Source organism: Dermacentor silvarum, chromosome 1, assembly GCF_013339745.2.
Source record: "Dermacentor silvarum isolate Dsil-2018 chromosome 1, BIME_Dsil_1.4, whole genome shotgun sequence".
Taxonomy (NCBI): domain Eukaryota; kingdom Metazoa; phylum Arthropoda; class Arachnida; order Ixodida; family Ixodidae; genus Dermacentor; species Dermacentor silvarum.
The window spans coordinates 341,026,528-341,049,541 of NC_051154.1; the positions used below are offsets into that span (position 1 = coordinate 341,026,528).

The 23,014-nt window shown below is 45.8% G+C and overlaps 1 protein-coding gene across 1 annotated transcript in view; it reads right to left on the reverse strand.

Annotated features, from left to right (window-relative positions):
• The window catches only part of LOC119444185 (histone acetyltransferase KAT5-like), a 103,012-nt gene that overhangs the window by 68,637 nt on the left and 11,361 nt on the right, over positions 1-23,014 (reverse strand). The window contains exons 3-4 of the mRNA XM_049660478.1: positions 20,352-20,423; positions 17,653-17,801 (exon numbers count right to left, since the gene is read on the reverse strand). Of these exons, the coding sequence (XP_049516435.1) occupies positions 17,653-17,801; positions 20,352-20,423 (221 nt within the window). The remainder of the gene's footprint in view (positions 1-17,652; positions 17,802-20,351; positions 20,424-23,014) is intronic.

Genomic DNA, 23,014 nt, shown 5'->3' on the forward strand with positions numbered 1-23,014 from the left:
ACTACGGCGTCACGCCAAGGTCGCCGTTTATGCGTGGCGCTGGAAGACGTACGACGTCTCAGCCAACGCTGCGGCTGCAGCGCAGAGGGAAGCAACGGCGGAGGCCCAGATCGGCCAACGCTCGCTTCAACGGCAGAAACCGAAACTTCAGGGAGCGGGCTAAGCGGCGCCGGGCTGGCGGGAGTGGCGGACGCGCACGGAGACAGTCGAAGGTGAGGGGGCTACGAGCGTGTTGAGAGTACACCATGGTTGAGAGGAAGGGCGAGGGGAGCCACTGAAGCGACAGAGTTGTCGAAGCCAAATCCGCTTCCCTGCCGCCCTCCTCCCTCACCTGCGACGGTCCCCGTGCACGCCCGTCGCCGTGTCGCCTCTTTACAACCAAAATCTCGCTCTCTCGCCGTGCCTGCGCCGCCCGCTCCCTGAAGTTTCGTTTTCTGCCGTTATCGCGAAGCGAGCGCGGGCAGTTTCGTGGCCCTCGCTCGATATGTGCTTGCGCGCCGCAATATTTCCCGAATTGCACGTTTGTACGTAGTGCTATGGTGCACGAATATTTCAAAATTAAGTCCTTTTAATTCGAACAAATTCTTGGGCCCCTGCGAGTTCAAATTATCGCGATTCGACTATACATGGAAGTCAATGGGATTTAGGTCGGGACCGCGAAAACGCGACGTAGCAGCCGGGAAAACGCAGCAGCGAGGAAGGTATCAATGGGATTCCACTATTAGAAATCTTTTCTGGTAAAAATAAATTCATTTTTCTTGATATTGTGTATGTTTTCATGATACGAATTTCGGGTGATACGAATATTTCACGCGACCCCACGAGATTCGTATCACCGAGGTTTTACTGTAATTTATACGCCACACTTCTCCGTTTGCCATACCAAAACCTGGTGAGGGGTCCTTAAAAATTTTTATTTATGAACATGTCTAATACAAACACTGTCCTTGCTGATGTTCTATGCAATGATCCTTCTTGTCTTACTCCTGGATTTTCTTCTGATTAACTTTAAAGGGGCAAAAAGTCTGATTATATTTTCAACAGCCAGCACATTCCCTTCTAAAAACCCAACTTTTCTTTTTGTTGCTACATATTCTTTCTAGACTTTGGATTCTTATTATTTATTCAAGGTACCCCTCAAGGCCATCAGCATGTAGGTATTACTTGGGTGGGAGTCACACAGCACTTTATTGGAACAATCCAATTTTCATTAAAATAAAAATACGAGTGAAATTTTAACATTGATTTGAGTGGAATTTTCTAGCACGAGGCATATCCCTGTCAGTTTATTCTTATGAGCTTAAATAAAGCAAAATTTGAAAATAAACAGAAGGTGTGGCTTGCTTAGCAATGAACGCAAATTTTAAATTCCCAGCAAATGGGAAGAAGTGTTTCCGCTAGTTTATTCATTACAGGATACTGCTAGCCTTCAAGAAGGTTATAAGTGGTATACAGAAATGACAAAAAAACAGCCATCTTGAAGCATACTGCCCACTGCCAAAATCTTACTTCACATTTTGAAATAAAAAATATAACATGAAGCTTAAGTTTTAAACACCAGTACTGAAGAAAAGGAAGAAGAACCATGTGAAAGAATGCACGAGTACAGAATAAACTGGCATAAAATACCAGCTTCTCCTTCAATGTAGCAAGACACTGAAGACAAGTCAAGTGCATTATCTTATCGAGGATTAACTTCCTTTTTGAGCACGAGATGTATACAGCAGAAATCACAAAAACTGGTGGGTTTGCTAACTGCAGGAGATGGCAAGGAAAGGCTGGCATCACAACGGCAAATATTTATGCAGTGGTGTCACAACAAAGAAGCATGGCAGGCATTCCACTATACCAGCTGCAAACATGTTCATTCTTGGACCATTTGAAGACAGAATTGTTAAATAAAACTGGGAAGGTGAGTGTTAGCTTTTTATTTAGTGATAACAGCATCTTGGCTGCATTGTTGCCTGCTCAAGGAATTTGTTCCCAACTGTTAGTGGAATATTACGTAAAATAATACTTGTTCAAGGCTTCAAAGCCGTCACTGGCACTACACTCCAAGTTTATGCAAATTCAATGTTAAGATACAGCTGGTACTTTCATCTGGGCCCGTGGGTACCCTGGGTGAGAAATGACAACCAGGCCCTACGGAGACATGGCCTTCTGCAGCATTGCCCGACTGCCAACCACTTCTCACCATTTTCCTTATAAACAGCCAAGGACCACCTACAGCGACACACAACTAGGATGAGTTACAAGGCAGCAATGCAAACTTGACATTAGGGCAAAATACTTAAAGCCTAAAGATGATTACTAACTTCCTGGGTGAAATCTTCACTCTTCAGGATACATATACCGGGTGTTCAAAATTAGGCTTTACAGAATTTACAACATCGCCTGCGGCATGTAGCATAATTCTTATTGTTGAGCTGGGTTATTCGAACAGGCGGACATTAGTAGCATGAGAAATCAACACACATATTCAACTAATTAACAAAAATTGACTAATGAACTTCTTAGTTAATTACTTTACGACACACATTGCAATTTACGAATTGTAGCCGTTGAGTTTGCAAGATGCATCCACTTGAAATGAATTTCCAGGATGACACCAGTTTCGAGATATTTCCCAAAGTGAGGAACGAACTACATGGGTGTTCCAGTTACTTTCATGCTTCAATGTATAAAACAGCATTTTGGTAAAAAAAGTGCTACAACAGTGCATTTTTACGGTGAGTTTGATGGCGCTTATCTCCAAACTGGTGTCATTCTGGAAATTCATTCCAAGTGGATACACCTGTCAAGCTCGCCGACTAAAGTAATTACCTAGAAAGTTAATTAGTGAATTTTTGTTAATTAGTTGAATGTGTGTTTCGATTTCTCGTGTTGATAATGTCCACCTCATCGAATAACCCAGCTCAATGATAAGCATTATGCTACCTGCCACAGGTGATTTCTAAAAATTCCGTAATGCATAAAAATGAACACCCTGTATACAGGGTGTTTCAGCGAACACTTTCAAAAATTCTTAAAGGTTGCCTGTGACAAAAAGCACAATTCTAGTTCATGAGCTGGTCTACTCAAAGAGGCGGACATTACTTGCACAAGAAATTGAAATGCATAATCGAATGATAAACAAAAATTCACTAATTAAGTTTTTAACTAATTACCTGATGGCCCATATTGCAATTTGCAATATGCAATTTGCAAATTTTGAGTGTTCGCTGAAACACCCTGTATATAACACACTGTGTAAATAAAGACAGCCTATTGTAAATGGCTCTTCCCGTTCAACAGCCGACTCAGTTGTGCTGAAATATTGCACAAAGGTGGTTTTTCATGCTACACTTTGTTATACTGCATTTATATGCAGTTGTTGCCTTTTTCATATGCAATGAATCAGAAGCACATGTGGGCTGTAGCGATCCTAGATGGAACTGTGTTGATAATGTCTGGTAAGTGTACTATAAATGTATTTTCCTGGTACTAACATTTGGCCAGACACTTGGAGGTTAACAAGACAGCTTGAGAAAAAGTGAAGGACCATGCAAAAAGCTATGGAATGAAAAAAACTTTAAGTGTAACCTTAAAAGACAGCAGTGTGGATTAGAGAGCAAACAGGAGTAGCTGATATTCTAGTTGACATTAAAGGGATATGGACACAAAATCTGAAAACTTTACGAAAATCCTGAAAATGAATTCTCAGTGTGTGATTACACCGAAAAGAAGTAGTCACTTAGCTCATTTGTGAGCCGATGGCTTTATTTTTGGCGTTTTTGTGAGCGCACACCTTGCCACCCAACCTGCGGGAATTGGAAGACGTGACGTAACGACACCCTCGGCGGATAGCCAACTGGCCGGCCGCGGTCATTCGAAGCGCACAAACGCCACCATTGCGAGCATGGATTCGAGTTCTGGTGCCTCTACCAGCGATGAGTACATGTCTGAAGACGAGGACCATTCCAACTTGGCAAGAAATATTACCGCTTATGGTTACAAGCTTTCTGCATCAAGCGACGAAGAAGAGCAGGCGGCCGTGGAAGTGCCGGTCAGGTTTTTGGGAAACGTAGCGCGAAGATTTCGCTCTGCACCAGACACTTGTGCAAGAATTATTTGTCATTTCCTCTGTAAACTTGCTTTTTCAAGAGCGCATGTGGGCGAGGCAGCTGCGGGGTACTTCAGCACTGTGTGGATGACAGAATAGTAGTTTATGAGGTCGGCATGAGAAACTGTTGTAAGGTATCAGTACCTCCGAGACTCACGTCCACTTCGCCAGCCGCCCGACAGATAGCAGCACCTGTCTGGCATTCTCCCCAGTTTTTCCTGCTTTTAGCCTGTGGAAAAGCAGAGCTGTGTGTGTGTCTGTCCCGCTGCCATTTAGGACTGATCTCGTGAGTCCCGCTCGCGCTCGCTAGCCTTGTATTGTTTTACTATGCTTTGCCAACATTTTTAAAGACATTACTGCCTTCGTGCCCAGCCTCGAGCATCTCACCTCAGCCTCGCCCTCACACTGCACAAGAAGGCTGCAAGTGAACGAGAACAGTACTGACATCTTTTCGCCTCCTCTTTTCAAATGTGCCGCTGATCATTTCTGCCTTGTGTTTTCGTGAGAAGACCGATGGCACAGCGTCAGGCTTTAGGCGTTGCCTTTTGAGCGGCATGCCGAGGCTTTTGAGCACAGTCGGGCTGGTCACATAATCATCATCGACGAAGTGGTCCGCGCAAATGAAGTCATTTTTTAGAGGTCTCCAGGCTGGGCGTGATGGCTGACAGGCAGGTATCCAAAGTTTACGCACCTTCTCGTCTATGGGAAACGTGTGTGACGGCGTGTCACGACTGACGATGCTGTTATAACAGCAATGTCTGGGCATTTCCTGCCGCCACGATGAGCGCGTGAATACCGAGCGACAACCGCGGGAAGGTGCATGTAAGACGTACCACCTGCGTGGAGCGCCGACGGGGATAATGTTTCAGACGGACCACGTCCAAAGATCGCCGAAAGGGGTTAAACACTGCAAGCGACCGACACCCCCGGAAACACTGCGACAATGGCAGCCGACCTTGGCCGCGCGCGCGGTTGGGTGTTATGGCGTCAAATTTCAGCTTCTGCCGGCGGCCACTTGAAGGCAAGGTGCAACAGAAAATTGCAAAAAAAAGATGTTTCTTGTTCTTTTTTTAAAAACGGCTTGTTGTATTCGTCATTTTCAACAGTTCAACTTTGGTTCCGACGCAAAAAACTACCCGCCAACTTTTGTGTCCGTATCCCTTGATTGATTGATGTGTGGTGTTTAATGGCGCAAGGGCCAAGTATGGCCAAAGAGCACCATGACAAATGGTAATGAATTGTTCATGTATTATAAATGAAGTGATTGAATTGAGTTACAAATGTGATTGTAGTGTGGCTGTAAAGAGGCCTAAGAACGGGTCGCTGTAAACTGCATAAAATATAGTGACAATGATTTATAACAAAATAAAAAGTGCATAAAAGTTTCACTATGATAAACTGATCTAATAAAGACATACAATAACTACTGTCTCCACAGGGCTTTTGAAGTACACAGCTCAGAGGCATGTTCTATAAAGAGTAATGTCACTGCAGCTACAGCCTTGAGGGCGAGGCTTTGCTACATATGACCCGGCCAAATTATTTCTAAGACGTTCATTTCATCTAAAAAGCTAAAACTGTTTCCAGGTTAAAAAGCGGTTCGTTACTAAGAAAAAATGCTGGGTGAAGTGGAATTTGCTGGCGATACGCAGAACGGAAGTACTTTTTACGCTCAGTTTCTAATTCTCTGCACTGGATGAGGACATGGAGCACTGTAAGGGTGTCGCCACACCTTCGACATGATGGAGGATCACTTCCAGTCAATAGGTAAGAGTGGGTGCCGAAGGTATGACCTACTCTTAATCGACAAAGGAGCACTTCTTTGTATCTCGCTGTTTTTTCAGATATCCAGTGCCCTAATTTAGGTTTGATCAAGTGCAGTTTATTGGATACCTGGGTATCCCACTCTTTCTGCCAGTGCATCTTCAGCTTATGCCGTAAGTATGGTTTAATGTCTGTGGCTGGAAGGGGTATGTTTATGTCAGTGTCGCTAAAAGCTACCGAGGTGGCGTTCTCATCAGCATCTTCGTTGCCTTTTATACCACTGTGTCCAGGTACCCAGCATAGGATGATTACTTGTTTGCCCATATAAGCTGAGCATAGCAATGCATAGAGTTCGTTAAAGACAGTGTTTTTATGTTTTCTTAAACTCATTAGGGCTCGGACTACACTCAAGGAGTCCGTGAACACAACAGCCCTAGTGAGAGTCGTTTCAGTTACGTGTTTTACTGAAGAGGGGATCGCGTATGCTTCAGCCGTAAAAATACTGGTATGTGGGTTAAGTGTACCGGATAGTAAAAGCGATGGTCCTACAGCTGCGTAAGCAACACCAGCAGGAGACTTTGAAGCGTCTGTATAAAACTCAGCACAGGAGTATTTCTCCTGAAGCTCAAGGAAATGTGAATGTATATGTGCCTCAGGTGCTTGTTTTGAAATTTCTACGAAAGAGATGTCACATTCGATAGTCTGCCACTCCCAAGGTGGTGGAAGCCGAGTAGGAGCCATTCGGACATTCTCTAGAAGAGGGACGTCTGTTTCTTCGGACAGTGCTTTCAACCGGAGGGACAGAGGAGGCCTAGTGGCTGGGCGGTTATGGAACAGCCTGGTCGTGGACAAATCGCAAGCAATTGGATGGCACGGATGATCTACATCTGATTTCACCTTCAAGGCATAGGAGAAGCTTAAATATGTCCTTTGGAAGTGTAGAGACCATTCATTACATTCAACGTACAGGCTCTGTACAGGACTTGTCCTGAAGGCGCCTGTAGCAAGGCGGATACCCAAGTGGTGGATAGTATCTAACATTTTCAAAGCACTAGGTGTAGCAGAGTTATAGACTATGGCTCCGTAGTCAAGGCGTGATCATATTAGACTTTTATACAAGCTTAGGAGGCATCTCCTGTCGGCTCCCAAGGATGTGCGTGACAACAGCTTCAACAGGTTCATAGTCTTGAGGCACTTCGCTTTAAGGTACTTCAGATGGGAAATAAAGGTTAGTTTAGTGTCTAAGATGATACCTAAGAATTTATGCTCGGAGCTTACAGATAGACGTTCCCCATGAAGGTCTATAGCGGGATCTGGGAGTACACCTCTCTTGTTGGAGAAGAGTACGCATGTACTTTTAAATGCGAATGCATTTCTTAGTTGGGGCATGTCAGGCGTCTGTCGGTGTCCGCGCGCCGGCAGGTGTTATCTCTCCGCTCTCACTCCCTCTCCCATAGCAACAGCTGCGGGCGCGCTTATCCTCACCCCTAGCAACCGGAGCAGGTGGTGCGGGCGGAGTAGCGGAGAGTGAGTGGAGAGGAGGAGCGCGCTCTGGCGTGTGAGGGCGCTCACATCGCGGGAACTCGGCGGAGCTCCCGCGTGTGTGGAGAGAGTGTAGGAGAGGGTAGGTGCAGTGCTTCGCCGCTCCTTCTCTCGCCGTTCGCTCTCTCTCCTCCCTGCGCTCCACTCTCCCGTTCGCTCGCTCGCACGTATATATAAATGGAGTGAAGCGCGTGCCTCACTCTCGACCATTCGCTGGCTGGGCGCCTCTCAAGGCGATGGCAATTAGACGCGGCTATGGAAAGTGTGTGTGTGCGCTCCAAAGTATCTGACCCCGTCGTCTTGGTTGGTGACTTTAACGTGGACGTGACGTGGAAAGAAGAGCAGCGAGTGGTTGGTGGAGTACATGCGGACAAAGTACTCTATGCAGTGTGCCTCCGCCGAGTCCGACAAGTGTCTGACTACCATTCACGGAAGTTGCATTGATCTTGCCTTTACCCGAAACTGTGACGTGCGCATGCTTCTCAAACACCCTTTGACTGTACACTTTAGCGACCACAAGGCTGTGATTATGGCCGTCAGGTACAATGACAACACAAACAGGTGCTGATGAATGTGTAAATAAATGATTACAGTACAAATCCTCGTCTCGTCATTAATTTATGCCATCAAAATTGCTACGCCGTGAACTCTCGGAGCAAGAAATGCTTTCGCATTTCTTCACGATTCCCTTCGGGGAGGTGTGTGTGTGTGTAAAAACTTTTTATTTACAAAGGTCCTGAGGCTCGACTATTTCAAGTCGAGGTGGGCCGCTCCCACGATGGCACCGTTAGGCCCAGCCCTTCAGCGACATCGTGGGGGTAATTTTTTTTTGCAGGTTTAGCTTGAAACCATTCTCATCCACCCATTTAGACAATTTATTTAAGGCAAGCTGTACTTGTCGCTCGCAGGTACTAAGATTACATGATCTGAAACCCATTTGGATGTCATTCACATATACAGATTAAGACATTGTATGTGGTATGACAGTTTGGAGCAAGTTCATTTTGACAATAAAGTACAGCCCAGCACACCACCTTGTGGTACACCAGCCTCCTGCGTGAATTCTCGAGACAGAACGTTACCAACTCTAACACGGAACGTGCGATCAGAGAGGTAGCTCTGAATCAAATTTAACAAATTGCCTCGAACTCCCATTCCAGCCAGGTCACGGAGAATTCCAAAACGCCAAGTTGTGTCATATGCCTTCTCCATGTCTAGAAATACTGATAAGAAAAACTGTTTGTGTACAAAGGCATCACGGATATTGGTCTCGATGCGGACGAGGTGATCTATTGTGGATCTACCTTCCCTGAAACCGCATTGTAAGGGATGGACTATTTTGTTGCTTTCAAGAAAATCTTTTCAAAGAGTTTGCATATACAACTTGTCAGAGCTATTGGCCTATAGTTACTGGCCGAGGAAGGGTCCTTGCCTTCTTTGAGAAAAGGAATTACGATTGCTTCTTTCCAGGCGGATGGAATGTAGCCAGCAGAAAACATGGAGTTAAAGAGTGACAGTAGTGTTGTGTGGGTTTCAGGGTGTGTTTTATCATTTCGTAAAGTATCCTGCCACTTCCTGGAGCAGACTTGTTACAACAATCGAGTGAAGCCTGAAACTCTGCCATGCTAAATGGACGATTGTATGCTTCATTTGCTGTGCCTTTCCGACCCAGAGGTTGTCACTCTGCTTGTCGCTGGTATCTTAGAAATGTATCTGTGTAATGGGATGTACTGGAAATGTGCTCAAAATGTGCTCCTAGACAATCAGCCTGGTCCTCAAGTGTGTCTACTTGTGTGTTTACTAAAGGTAGAGGATGGGTTTCGCGGCCTTTTATTTTCTTAACCCTGTTCCAGACTTTCCTTTCATCTGTATAAGAATTAATGCTGCAGATGTGTTTCTGCCAGCTTTCCCTTTTGGCACGGCGGCGCGTTATTCTACCTTCCGACTTTATTTTCTTGAAGATGATAAGGTGTTCTGTAGCCCTAAAACGATGAGAAACTGGCAGATCTAAAATTTTTAGGATTTCTACCCGAGTGCCTACAAGCAGGCAGAAGCTGCGGTGAAGGCAAGCCAGAAGACCTCTGCCAAGGGATTGCAGAATGTGGACAAATATTCAAATGACATAGTCCAAGGTGCACTGTGTATTTACTAACAGACTGGAAAGAAGGAGGTACTACGGTGACAAGAAAGCAACCAGACCACAATTGTGAAACATGCTGCACATCACTAAAACTAAAATATGATGCACAGAACACATCATGAGCCTGTGCAAAATCAGGCTATGAATGTGACTGAAAGTAAAATTAATGATTTACTTATAGGGGAAAAAACAAAGAAACAGCCAAAGTCAACCAGAAATACATTCAACATCAGTAGAAGGAAAAGTCGGATGGGTAGGCACATTTTGAAGAAAAAAGAAAAAGAAAGACTAAACTGCCAAACACAAACAAAAACACATGTAGGCTCAAGTGCAAACTCAAATTTCATGAAAAGCCAGTGTAGTTGTAGCGGAAAGTTGTTGCAAAAAAAACAAGCATGCAAGAATGCCGATACCAACTAAAACAAAAATGCCTTAAGAACAACTTAGCATACAATACTGCTAACCATATTTCAGGCATTCTTGTTTTTGATCCTCTGCAGATCTCCAGTATGTGTGTGTTTATGTCAGTGTGTTTCAGAATTAAATATGCTTTCGTTTAGTGACAAAGGTAAAGTTATGAGTCAACACCTGTCTGTGACAGCTCCCCAAAGTCCTTGTCTGTTTTGCACAGTCCTGTTCTAATGCACCTAATACACCAAATGCATGAACGGGCACAGCACACTCCATGCTGAGAAGTCACACAGTGCAGGCAAGATCTTGATAGAAGTTATTACATATAGCAGCTGAAAATGGGCAGTCCTGAAATAGCACATGAATGACAAAATAAAAATGTCTAAAAATAAAAAATGAAAAACCTGCAACTCAGCTGTACAAATTGACATCTCAAGAATATTGTTACGGGGAGTATTTAATTACCAATAAATGGCTAGCGCTTGTCTAGTCAACTGCACAAAGTGCACAGGTTCCAGCAGGTTTTCAGTCTGACCCAGCCCCACTACAACGTCTTTGTGTTTGCCATTGCTCGTGACATTATCCCCGGCCGATGAAGCACCGTCCCGGTGCTTGTTGTGGTCAAAATGGGTTATCACAGTTTTAAAGTTTGAGGCGGGAAACATGTACAATGTCACTTCATGGTGTAGCAGTCGATGAGGTGGATGCCATGGGAGATATCTCATAGGTGACAGGAGTCGCCTAGCGCAGCACGCGGTAGGGCCCGACGTAACGCGATATTAACTTTTCACAGAGGCCGACACGACGAGATGGGAGCCAGAGAAGGACGACAGAGCCCGGTGGAAAATCAGTATCCCGGTGTCAACGATCGTAAATGGCCTTATGTGCGGTCTGCGATGACAAGAGCCGGGCGCGGGCTACTGTGCACGCGACGAGCCCGTGCGTGATGGCATCTTGTGCGTAGTAAGTCATGGACATGGAGGCTGGATCAGAAGGGAGCATGGTGTCAAAGGGTAGTAAGGGATGGCGTCCAAAGAGAAGATAAAAGGGTGAGTAGCCGGCAGTTTCATGATGCGTTGAGTTGTATGCAAATGTGACGAACGGAAGCGTAACGTCCCAATCATGGTGGTCATCGGAAACGTACATGGAAAGCATGTCGGTCAGTGTACGGTTTAGGCGTTCGGTGAGTCCATTGGTCTGAGGGTGATATGAGGTCGTGAAGTTGTGATGAGTAGCACATGATCGAAGTACATCGTCAACCACACGAGACAGGAAGCAGCGACCGCGATCTGTGAGTAGGTGACGTGGAGCACCATGTTGGAGGATGACGTCGTACAGTAGGAAGTCGGCTACATCTGTGGTGCAGCTGGTTGGCAACGCTCGAGTATTAGCATATCGAGTGGTATAATCTGTAGCGACTGCAATCCATTTGTTGCTTCTCGTGGAAATTGGAAAGGGACCGAGCAGGTCCAGACCCACTCGATAAAATGGCTCGAAACGTCAATTGGCTGAAGGAAACCAGCAGGTTGAGTCGCAGGTTTCTTGCGACCTTGACACAGGTCACAAGATGTTACGTAGCGGCGAATGAAGCGATAAAGGCCCTTCCAGAAAAAACGTCGTATGCGATCATAAGTTCTCGAGACGCCTAAGTGCCCGGAAGTGTGGGCATAATGAAAGTGGACGAGGACATCCCTGCGCAGATGATGCGGGACAACGAGCAGGAGTTCTACGCCATCGGGGTGCATGTTGTGGCTGTAAAGAACGTTATCCTGAAGTAAGAACATGTAGAAGGCAGGGTCGAGGGTGCCGGATTGCAGACGGTCAATAAGAGAGAGCATTGATGGATGTCTACATTGTACGTCGGCCACATGAATGCAGTCTGTTATCACCAAGACATAAGTGTCGGGGTCCGTTTCAGTGGAGTCGGACGGTTCAACGGGATGGTGGGAGAGGCAGTGGGCGTCATTGTGTAACTTGCCAGATTTGTACACTACTGAGAACGTGTACTCCTGTAATCGTAATGCCCAACGGCCGAGCATCCCTGTGGGGTTGAGAGCCAGCAGAGCGCATGATGGTCTGTTATGACCACGAACGGCTGTGCATATAGGTACGGACCGAATTTCGCGACAGCCCAGACGAGAGCTAGGCACTCCTGCTCAGTAATGGTGCAATTCTTTTGCGACTGTGACAGAAGACAACTAGCATATGCTATCACACGGTTGGCTCCGTTCTGTGTTTGGGCGAGGATAGCACCAATGCCATGGCCGCTTGCATTGGAGCGAAGTTCTGTTCTAGTAGCCGGGTCAAAATGAGCCAGCACAGGAGGTGAAGTGAGGGCAGAAATCAACGACGCAAAGAAAGACGCTTAGTCCACGCCCCAAGAAAAGGCCTTATCTTTTTGAGTAGGTCCATGAGGGGTCGAGCAATGGCAGCGAAGTTGAGAACAATGCGGAGAAAGTAGGAGCAGAGCCCAAAAAAGCTGCGTACTTCTTGCGTGGATCGTGGAACCAGGAACTCGCGGATGGCACGGAACTTGTCAGGGTCCGCTTGGACACCAGTAGCATCGACGAGGCGTTCAAGTAATCTGGCGGCGCACAAAGGTACACTTAGATGAATTGAGCTGGAAGCCAGCCCGGCGAAATATGTCGAGAATGGCCGACGGACGAGGGAGGTGGCTGTCAAAGCTGGGCGAGAAAAGGATGACGTCGTCCAGATAACAAAGACAGGTCAACCATTTCAGACCGCGTAGAAGAGTGTCCATCATGCATTCAAAAGTTGCAGGAGCATTACACAACCCAAAAGGCATAACCTTAAATTGGTAGAGGCTGTTGGGTGTGATGAATGCGGTCTTCTCGCGGTCATCGACGGCAATTTGCCAGTATCCCAAGCGGAGATCTAGTGACGAGAAATATTTGGCACCATGGAGGCAGTTGAGCGCATCATCAATTCGTGGGAGAGGACACACATCCTTCTTCGTTACCCGATTGAGAGGGCGATAATCGAAGCAAAACCGCCAAGTGTTGTCCTTCTTTTTCACAAGCACTACAGGGGATGCTCAAGGGCTAGAGGAAGGCTCTATAACATTTTTATAAAGTATTTTCTCTACCTCCTTTTGGATGACTCGGCGCTCAGAGTGAGACATTTGGTAAGGGTGCTTGTGAAGGGGGCTGGCATCTCCAGTGTCGATGCGGTGGGCCACGACATGTGTATGGCCTAGTGGACTGTTCTCAACATGAAATACGTCAAGGTACGAAAATAGGACACCACGGAGTGCTTCACTTTGGGAAGGTAAGAGGTCGGGGGATATCATTTTGTCCAGAAGTTCCTGGGTTGATGCTGGTATGACAGGTTGCGTCACGGTCTCAACGTCAGCAGCGAATGCAGAAACAGTACATTATTCCAGAGGTGACAGTTCGGTTAGTGCAATTCCTTGAGGAAGAACATGGGTCGAAATAGAAAAGCTCAGGACTGGAAGCAATGTTCTGTTGTTGGCAATAACCACTACGGTACGAGGAAGTGTGATGTTGCGCGAGAGGATCAGATCTGTGAGGGGAGTGACCACATACAGTGCAGTCCACGTATAACGATACCACATATAACGATATCTCGGTTATAACAATGAGTCGACCTAAGAGTATCAACTGATGCATTAGGGCTATGAGAAAAAAAAAAACATATATAAAGATATATTATTCACCGCATATCAGATATAGAGATCGAAATCTTGCTTCTGGGCAGCGTTTTTCATGCAGAATAATCACGAAATTTGCGTTCCTAAATTGCCTATTCCTAAGACGGGGTGAAAGTTTACCTACACGAGTTCGTATTTGCCGCCATTACTCCGCAGTGCATACCGCCCGCGCGCCGATTGCGAACGAAAGCCACGGAGAGCATCGCAAGTTGGTGCAGCGTGCATAAGATGGTGCCAGCTGCTTCACTTCGGCGGCGGTCGCGCGAGCATTCAGAGGAGAGGAGAGGGGGGAAGAAAGTGATAACCTTTACAATCTCCCGCTCTTAGCGAGCGCGGAAATTTGCCGCGGAAGGAGCGGGAGGTACACTGATAAAGTGCCAAGCCATGCCTCTTGAGACGAAGCTGCAAATTTAGCAAGACTCGAAGAAGTACTAGCTCACGCAGTCGATGATATAGACAATTATAAAAACCGGGAGCGCCACGATCATGAAGGCTAGAAGCAGTGGTCATGCCGATTAACGTAAAAAGCAGGTTTTGTGTGCCAGGGCGAAACCCTCATGGGTGAAACTAACACGGTGGAAGCTGCTGGCATTACCGAACTGTGGGAGCACGTCGCTACTGACGATGAAATAGCTGGTGTTTCTATGGAGGAGTTTCTAAGTGTAGGTAGTGCTGCCTCGTTCGGCGAAGAAATCTCCACCGGGGTGATCGTTGTCCCACAGACGGCGGCGTTGTGCGACTGAGGCGATGACAGCAGCGGCGACGAGATTGACAATAGCGCATCATTGACACTGACCCCGATGTTCAACCAAAGTGCAAAGTCGTCCATCGAGTCGCTCATTGATTTGACGCAAGCTATACTATAGCCGCCAGTGTTCGCACAGCAGCTGGACCCGATGCACACGGCGGTTGTGAATCCGAAACTTCTGCGAAAGCAAGTGCAGATTTCTATGTCAGCGCGCCTAACGACTGAGACGCTGTTTAGAGGTAGAAATAAACCTTTAGTTTTTCCCAGCCTACTTCCTACAACGTCAATTTTTTACCGCAAGTGGCAAATTTGGTGTCGGGACTTCAAAAATATATTCGTTTTTTTTTCCACAGCAGTCCAGATATAGTGGTGATCGGTTATAACGATCAGATTTTTTGTTCTTCTCGATATCGTTATAAGTGGACTGCACTGCTCCCGGCATCAGGGACTGGGGGAAACGGTGACATAAGGACGTAGGTAGCAGCCTGCGTGGGTAGTCGTGAAAACTCCACGGAACGTAGCCGAGTGTTACTTGATGCGGCATCATCAGGACACAATGGCATTCGAGCCGCAAAATGCCAGTAGAACAATCGATGAGGGCAGAGTGGGCACTCAAGAAGTCAATACCAAGAATGACAATGTCATGTGGGCAGGCTTCGAGAACAGCGAAGAGAACTGAAGTGTGGTGGCCGGCAACAGTAACGCGGGCAGTGCACATACCAATAACCAGTGTTCGGGTGCCGTCAGCTACTCGCACAGTAGGAGAGACAGCAGGTGTCAGCACTTAGCGTGGGCGGTGTCGGAGCGTAGAACTCTTAACAGATATGTGGGCACCAGTATCAATGAGAGGAGTAACAGGCACGCTATCGACGAGAACATTGAGCAAATTACGTCTTGAAGTAGGGGTCAATAGGGGTTTTTCAGTCCTTGTCGTCAATGCAGCCTCACCTCTCGAAGCTGCACTGGCTAGTTTCCGGGGTGGTGTCCAGAGTAAGAGAGTAAGCCGGAGAAGGAGAGCGACGGCATTGAGGGAAGCGCGACTGGCGACTCTGAGGGGACGGCGATCGGTTGCACCAGTGTCCTTGTGCGGCAATATCGGCGTAGGTTGATTCAGGGCGCGAAGACAGACGGTGAGGATCATGGGGTAGAAGTTGGTCATCAAGAAGAGATGTGCTGTAGTACGGGCCACTATCTTGGCGGTGGTCACCGAGGAAGCTTGGTCGGTAATTCCAAAGATTGCAGCAGTGGCATGAAATGTAGCCGACGCGAGAGCAAGAAAAACAGATTGGTTGATCGTTAGGGGTCCTCCACTCACATGGGTTTCGGTAGCGGGGTGTGAACCGGGGAGCAGAGGAGGCAGCAGCAACAATTGGGGTGGGGTGGTGTTCAGTGGGAGGACCGGAAGCGCACATGGGCGGAGGGGCGTGACTGGTGGCTTGTGGAAATAGGACGCCCATATTTGCAACCTCGTGATGTATGATGGCCTGAATGAGGGATATTGTTGCCAAATGGTCGTGAGAAGGTGCCTGATAAGCGGCTGGAGCCATGGCTTTGAGCTCCCGGCGAACAATCCTGGCCAAGTTGTTAGGCATCGAGAACGGAGGGGGCGTCACGGGATCTTCCCACAAGGAGGTCGCAGCTGTATTTGGGAGTCTGTTAAAGCGATGAGTAATCTGCCTGCTTTTTGCTTGTTCAAACCGCTGGCATTCTGTGATGATGGAGACAACCGTGGTGCAGTGCATACACATGAGGATGTTGAAGGCATCGTCAGCTACACCTTTCAAAACATGGCCAACCTTGTCTGCCTCTGGCATGTCTGTCAATTGTGCGGCACAAGGCTAGCATGTCTTGGATGTATGCGACGTACGATTCCGTGGATGGTCTGAGCTCTGGCCTCCAGCTCGTGCTGGGCTCTCATTTGTCATGCAGCCGATCGGCCAAACAATGCACGCATCTTCTCCTTGCATACGTCCCAACTTGTAAGTTCTTCGTGCGTGTTAAACGACACGCGAGCCGTGCCCCGTAGGTAAAAAATGCGTTGGCAAGCATTAGGGTCTCATCCCACCTGTGGTGCTTGATGACGTGCTTTTACAATAGGAGCCAATCATCGACGTGATTGTTGGCCGTGCCACGAAACGTGGCGGGGTTGAGGGGATGCGAATGAAGCACGGTTGCTGGAGCCACGGGCGCCGGCTACGATGACTGCGTACTGTCTTTGGCCATGGAGGCAGGAGATATGTGGCATCCGCTTCGAAGATCCGGGGCCGGGTGGAAGAGAGCCCGCAACCTCCATCAAAAAGATGTTACAGGAAGTATTTAATTACCAGTAAACGGTTAGCGTTTATCTAGTCAAGAATGCACAGAGCGCACAGGTTCCAGCAGGTTTTCAGTCCGACAAGAGAGCCTCTGACCCAGCCCCACTACGTCTTTGTCTTTGCCATTGCTCGTGACAATATTTTGACACAAATTTAAATGCTTCCTTCAAGCAAGCACTAGCTTTCACAAACACCTTAATTTTCCAATAGTTCCCTGCTCAATTAGAAGTCTTAAAGTAGGTTCCTCTTAATAAATGGAACTGGTTTTGCCCCACAGAAGATTGACTAAAAAAATAATGCAGCATATTGTACCATAGAAATGAAAATCAGGTAACTGCCAAGTAAATGACGGCATGACGCATTGGAAAGAACCATAGCTTTCAGCAGTGCAATTATAAACACACAATATGACTTATAACAATTTTTAACATGTATCATTTCTGCAATGTACTGTAAAATCAGCCATGTTGGCATTACAATTTAACTTCTTTTGCTTCTTTTTTTTTGTGTAGATTGCTCATGCGACTGAACTACTTTAAAATGTCTTTCTCACCACCTTATGTTTCGATGGGTGAACAACCGCACGACATGTAGACATGCAATGGCAATAACACACAAACCTATATAGATGCACAACATGCAGCGTTATGGAAAACATAATACAAACACATTTTCAAATAGAGAACCAGATATAAAAGCCATTTTGAAAGTATGTTAGCTCCATGAATTTTCAAACGGCCAGATTATGCAGAAGAGCCCCCTGAATACGAAGAAATATACACTAGACTTCATTAAGGATCAATTTTCTGCCAGAGTCCAGGGACTTTTGTATATTCAGTGTACCTCTGTCCAACTGAATACTGGCGCGACAAATAAAATTTATAGATCACATTGTGTTCATAGCAAAGAAAGTGCACGAGAAGTGGCTGGAAGACTCACCGAAGATGAAGAAGACAGCCGACCAGGGCCGCAGGACTTTGAACTCCCTTCGATGTCCTTGGGCAGACCTTTGTTCTCCTGGCATGGCAACCGCAGCTTCATTCGGTCCAAGCGGTTCAATGTCACCCATTCATCGAGCCGCTTGTTGTCTGTGCACAGAGCAGCCACCATGAGCTCACTGACAGAGTCCACAAATTCCCAATGAATGTGGAGCAGAAATGTCCCAAAAGCAGTACAGACAACTGCAGAACCATGTGGGGCACTTATGTGGCACTAGTTGCCGATGCCACTTACAGTAAAAATTTAAAAATGACTGGGCGTGCAGCGCGTGGTCCTCCTTTTTGTTCCACTGTGCTGTGCAAACACAATATTCGGCACATGCCAGACTGCACACGTAAAGTTTACAACGACAGTTTGCCACCCGTGCTTCGTTTCGAAAAACTTGTACATCCACCCCCCATTCTGAATCAAGCGTGAACAATTATTTTCCGGTTCAAACGCCGCAAAAGCGCAGCTAGCTCCTGCATCATCTTGTCGAAGGTGCGGAGGAAGTCCCTGAAAAAAAAAGTGCTTGCGTGTAGAAAATGTGCCCCTGTGTTTACTTTATTTTTTGGCGTGTATTAATCCAGCGCATTTCAAATGTCTCTAAGCTTAAAGATATTCCGATACATTAATTTTCCACCCGAACAATCCTTAGCATATGAAGTAAGCTTTTCTTCCTTCCGTTACTAGAGAGTTTTAGATATTACGTTTTTTTTTAATTTCGATTTTTAGATTATGCAAACAGCTTCGGGCACCAAATTAAAGGGACCTTTGAGCGCCCAAAGCGCCACCCACTGCTTGCATTCTTTTATACTTCTTTAAGGTTCTTTCGTGTACCTTTTTGCATTCTTTTGTATGCCCGGTGGTTTGCATCCTCTAACTTTTGGTGGGTAAAATCTAAAACTCAGCAGTGAGAGAGTTCAATTTCTGGCCTAAATGAAGACGAGCATGAACGCTTCTGGTATTTTATTGCTTCAAAATTAAATTCATTGAGTCAGCTGGAGATATATTCTAAAAAAAATTATGGGGTTTTAAGTGCCAAAACCACAATGTGAATATGAGGCACACCATAGTGGGGGACAATGCATTAATTTCACCCGCCTAAGGTTTCTAAATGAGCCCATAAATCTAAGTACACAATTGTTTTTGCATTTCACACCAATTGAAATGTAGCAGCTGTGGCTGTGGCTTGAAATTTCACTAAATCAAAAGCAAGAATTAAAATGCCAATAATTAAAGCACTGCTAACCTCTGAACTAATCACTTCAGCTTGCCACAAAAGTTACGACTTTCTTACTAACCTGTTGGAAAGGCAGAATTGCTACATTAGCAACAGACGACATTAGAAAAATCTTATGTTGCAAAATAAAGAACTCTAAACTTGGAATTGTTTAAAAGGATTAGGCATCTATATTACGACAATGTCGAGATGCACAATAACGAAAATGTAGGCATGAAAATATAAAACTTTATAATTTATAGAGCCCCCTTCCCCTTATGAGCTGTAATGAATCAATTCAAACTGGACCAAATAATTTTTCGCTTCTGTAGCTGCACCCAAATCAATCCATAATGTTTGCATTGTAATCATAACAGAACTGAAAAGTGCTATACTTGAACCTCGTTACAATGAAATTGAAGAGGAAGCCGAAATTACTTCGTTATACCGACTCTTGCCATTTACTGCAGTACATGCCCAATGGTAGGCAAACATGCAAAGAAGACTACGACTCTGTGGCCCGTCGAACAGCTACGCAGCCACGCATGCAATGAAAATTCAATAAAACAACAGCAAAAGACTCGCCGTCGTGTGCTACATACGAGTTTTTAGCACCTGATGCAACAGCCGCTATGACAGCATGCTTATGTTCCAAATGTGATGGTATGTCGCTTCCGCATTTCTACTTAGCTCGGTCATATTATTGTCGTGAAAACCATCGAAGTATACAGTCTACAAAGCTTAGCACAGTGCCAGAAATGCACACACATGTGTGGTCGCATTCGGCCCTGGAAAGCGAAGTTATCTGATCCGCCGCTTTCTCATGGCACCACGGCTCCGTGTGAGCGCACCTGCTTGGCTTACCCAGCTCCTGCCGGTTTCACACAAGCTCGGAGGTCACGCCTAGCGGCCTCAGCGCAGCGTGGTATGGCGCAGGGAGAGAGAAGTGGAGGCACTGGTGTTCAGCATGCCTCGCGCAAGCATCATCACCGATACATTAGGAATGGGAAGAGAGCAGTGTGGATCAGAGAGCAAATGAGGATAGCCGATAATCTAGTTGACAATAAGAGAAAAAATTGGAGCTGGCAGGCTATGGAATGCATAAGGCAGATAACCGGTGGGCCATTAGAGTTACAGAATGGGTGCCAAGGGAAGCGCAGTTGAGGATGGCAGAAAATTGTGTGGAGTGATGAAATGAGGAAACTTATAGGTGCAAATTGGGGTCAGCTAGCACAAGACAAGGGTAATTGGAGATTGCTGCAAGAGACCTTCGTCTTGCCATGGACGTAAAAATAGGCTGATTATAATGATGAATGAGCTTATAGAATTTTGTGTTGAGAAGCCCAAACCTTCTTTGTGTTGTGTAACACTAAATTAGGTTTTCAAGCCCAAAGCTGCCTAGTAATGTTAAGCAATGTCAAAGAAGAAAGGTACTCACAATCGATGTAATGAACATAGTAGATGGCTTTGTTGTCAGGCAGTTCCGTGATGGCTAGCACCTCAGCGAGAGCTGGAAGGTTCATAACAAGAACAATGACAACACAAGCTGAACTCTCATTCATATCAGTAGCTAAATAGCTGAGAGCACACTTGGCCTATCATATGTCTGCATTAAGTTCATGAAAAAATAAGACTAGGATGGTAAGTGACTCGACTGCTCTGGAGTGTACGTTTGGTATATGGCCAGTCAAAGCGCTGTTTGTCCACTCTGTTGGTGGCTGATTGCCAACACAAATCTCCCCACCACTGGAAGAAAATTACAGAAGCTACTGCTGTCCATTAACCATGTGTCTGCGCACATAAATTCTTGACTTTGCAAGTAATTAAAGACCGACTGTGGCAGCATTGCTGCTCACTCGTGGAACGAGACGCCAGCACTACATCTTTGTGTGGACTTATAGAATGACATGCAACACACATTTTCGTTCCATGTAAGCATCCAAATATTAGAGTATGACACAAGCATGAAAACACAAAAAGGTTACACAAAAGCTTTCTATGGAATGCGCAGCACAAAGGCAAAAAAACGCAATGAAAACATTCCCTAGGCACCCGCGACACAACTCGAAAGTGACTGACCACCTGGAGCAATGTTTTGCTGGCGTCCGGTGCTTCTTGGCAATCCGCGAAGAGTGGCAGCCTTCCATAACTACACTCGGCATTTATCAAGCTGCAGTTTGTTAGCATTGCATAGGCCATATTGTAGGTGCACACTCTAGACCAGCCATGGTGGCACTTTAAGCTGTTGCAGCTTCTGCAATAACCATGCTGATTAATCATGAGCGAAGTCATTAACGCCTTTACATATATGCTTGGCTGAGACAAGTCTACACAGTTGTTTCATAGCACAGATAAAACAGTGACCTGCCAGAGATCCCGCATGTACACCCGTGAGCAAAAGTATACAGACCAGGGGTTGCGCCATAAAGCTGAGTTTTTTCCTTTGCCTTGGAATGCAACTTGAAATTGAGGATTGCAGTCCTAACTTGGCATTGCAAACTTTTCAGTGCACTCGTCAATTCCAGTTTATGCTTGTTAATTAGGAAGAAATTCAGTTTTTTTGGCGACACTGTAGTCCGTATACTTCTGCTCACGGGTGTACCTGATACTCGTGCAAAGGTTCAAAGAGATGGCAGTACAAAATATAGTTTGCTGATGGGCTAGCTGGTGATCCATTTTTTGTACCTGTGTTACAGCATAGGTAAATGCAGAAAAAAAACCAAGATGGGGCAGGACAGAGTGCTGACTTTCATCTAACAATTTTACTGAGGACAGTTTGCCACTACACTGCCTGCCAAGGACCCATCAATATAACACAAGATGACAGAAAGAAAAGAGGACACGAGAGATTGGTTGTATCGGAATTTCTTTAAAACTGCGAGGTCTTTTTTTGTTCTTTTTTTTGGATAAACCAGTTTAGATTTCTCTTGTAGTTTTGTGCTACAGTCGGGTGGATGACAACTTTCCCCTTTCACAAAACTTCCTCCTTCAGGTTCAGGTTTTTGAAGATATGTTTTGCTATATGAAAGTGACTGATTATTCCATCTTTAAAGTTAAGAAAAATTATTTCACAAGAAGGCTATAAAAGTCTTCGCAAAAAACAAACTGATCATTCACAGCAGGTAAATCACCCAGAAATAGAAAAAGGTAGCAAACTTCCTTTAGCAACTCTGCTCTTCAGTGTAGCTGTTTGGTTCTCATGTTAGTCCTGCATCATGGTGTTCTTAGTTCAGCCACCTTCTTACCAACAAGTGCAGCACAACAGATGGCCATCAACGTGGTCTGAACAAAATTATCTTATAGATGCCCATAGCACCTATGCAATCTCTACAAAGTTTGTGCACTCATGAGAGTAAGTAAGCAAGCATCCTATGAGTGTATGAAGGACGGCATGAGTTCATAGGCAAGATGCACTCACTCGAGTACTGGTCAAGAAAAGACAACAGGAACATGTGAATAACGAATGGGCGGACAATTTTAGCTCTCATAGTCTCGAGAAAGTCGAGTTCGACTCCTTAAATGGCAACATTACACCAAGCAATGAAGACATCTTGTCCAATTTCATGAAACGCTATCAAAACGTGCAGCTCACCATAACTACCAGCAAAAGAAAATAGAAATCTGTATAGCACTGAAGGTGCAATGCGTGCAAGTAAAAGAGCGGGCAACTATTACAAGATGGCAGGCAATGCTACAAAAAGTGGTTTGTGGAAAAACTGCTAAGCTGCTGCAGTGTTTGCCTCCGAGGAGTGTTGTTGTCGCAGACAATGCTCAATACAACTCCATTAAACTTTAAATGTGCCACAGATGTGTCTTACCCCTTTCCCCAAAATGCATGACTGGCTGCCTATATTCAAAGGCATACAATTTCCGGCAGACTTTGAAACTGCTTTTACATTTTTCTCATTACCAAACAACATGGCTGTGGATCAACAGGCCACGCAAGGTTACCGTGAGGCTGTGTTTGAGCTTTACTGGGCCTCTTCGATTATCTGTCCTTGACAGTCCAAGACTGACCAAGGCAATGCTTTCAGCCAATGAGCATTGCACATGCAGTGTCTCGGACAGTCTAGGAATGTCAGGGACAGATAATCGACGGGG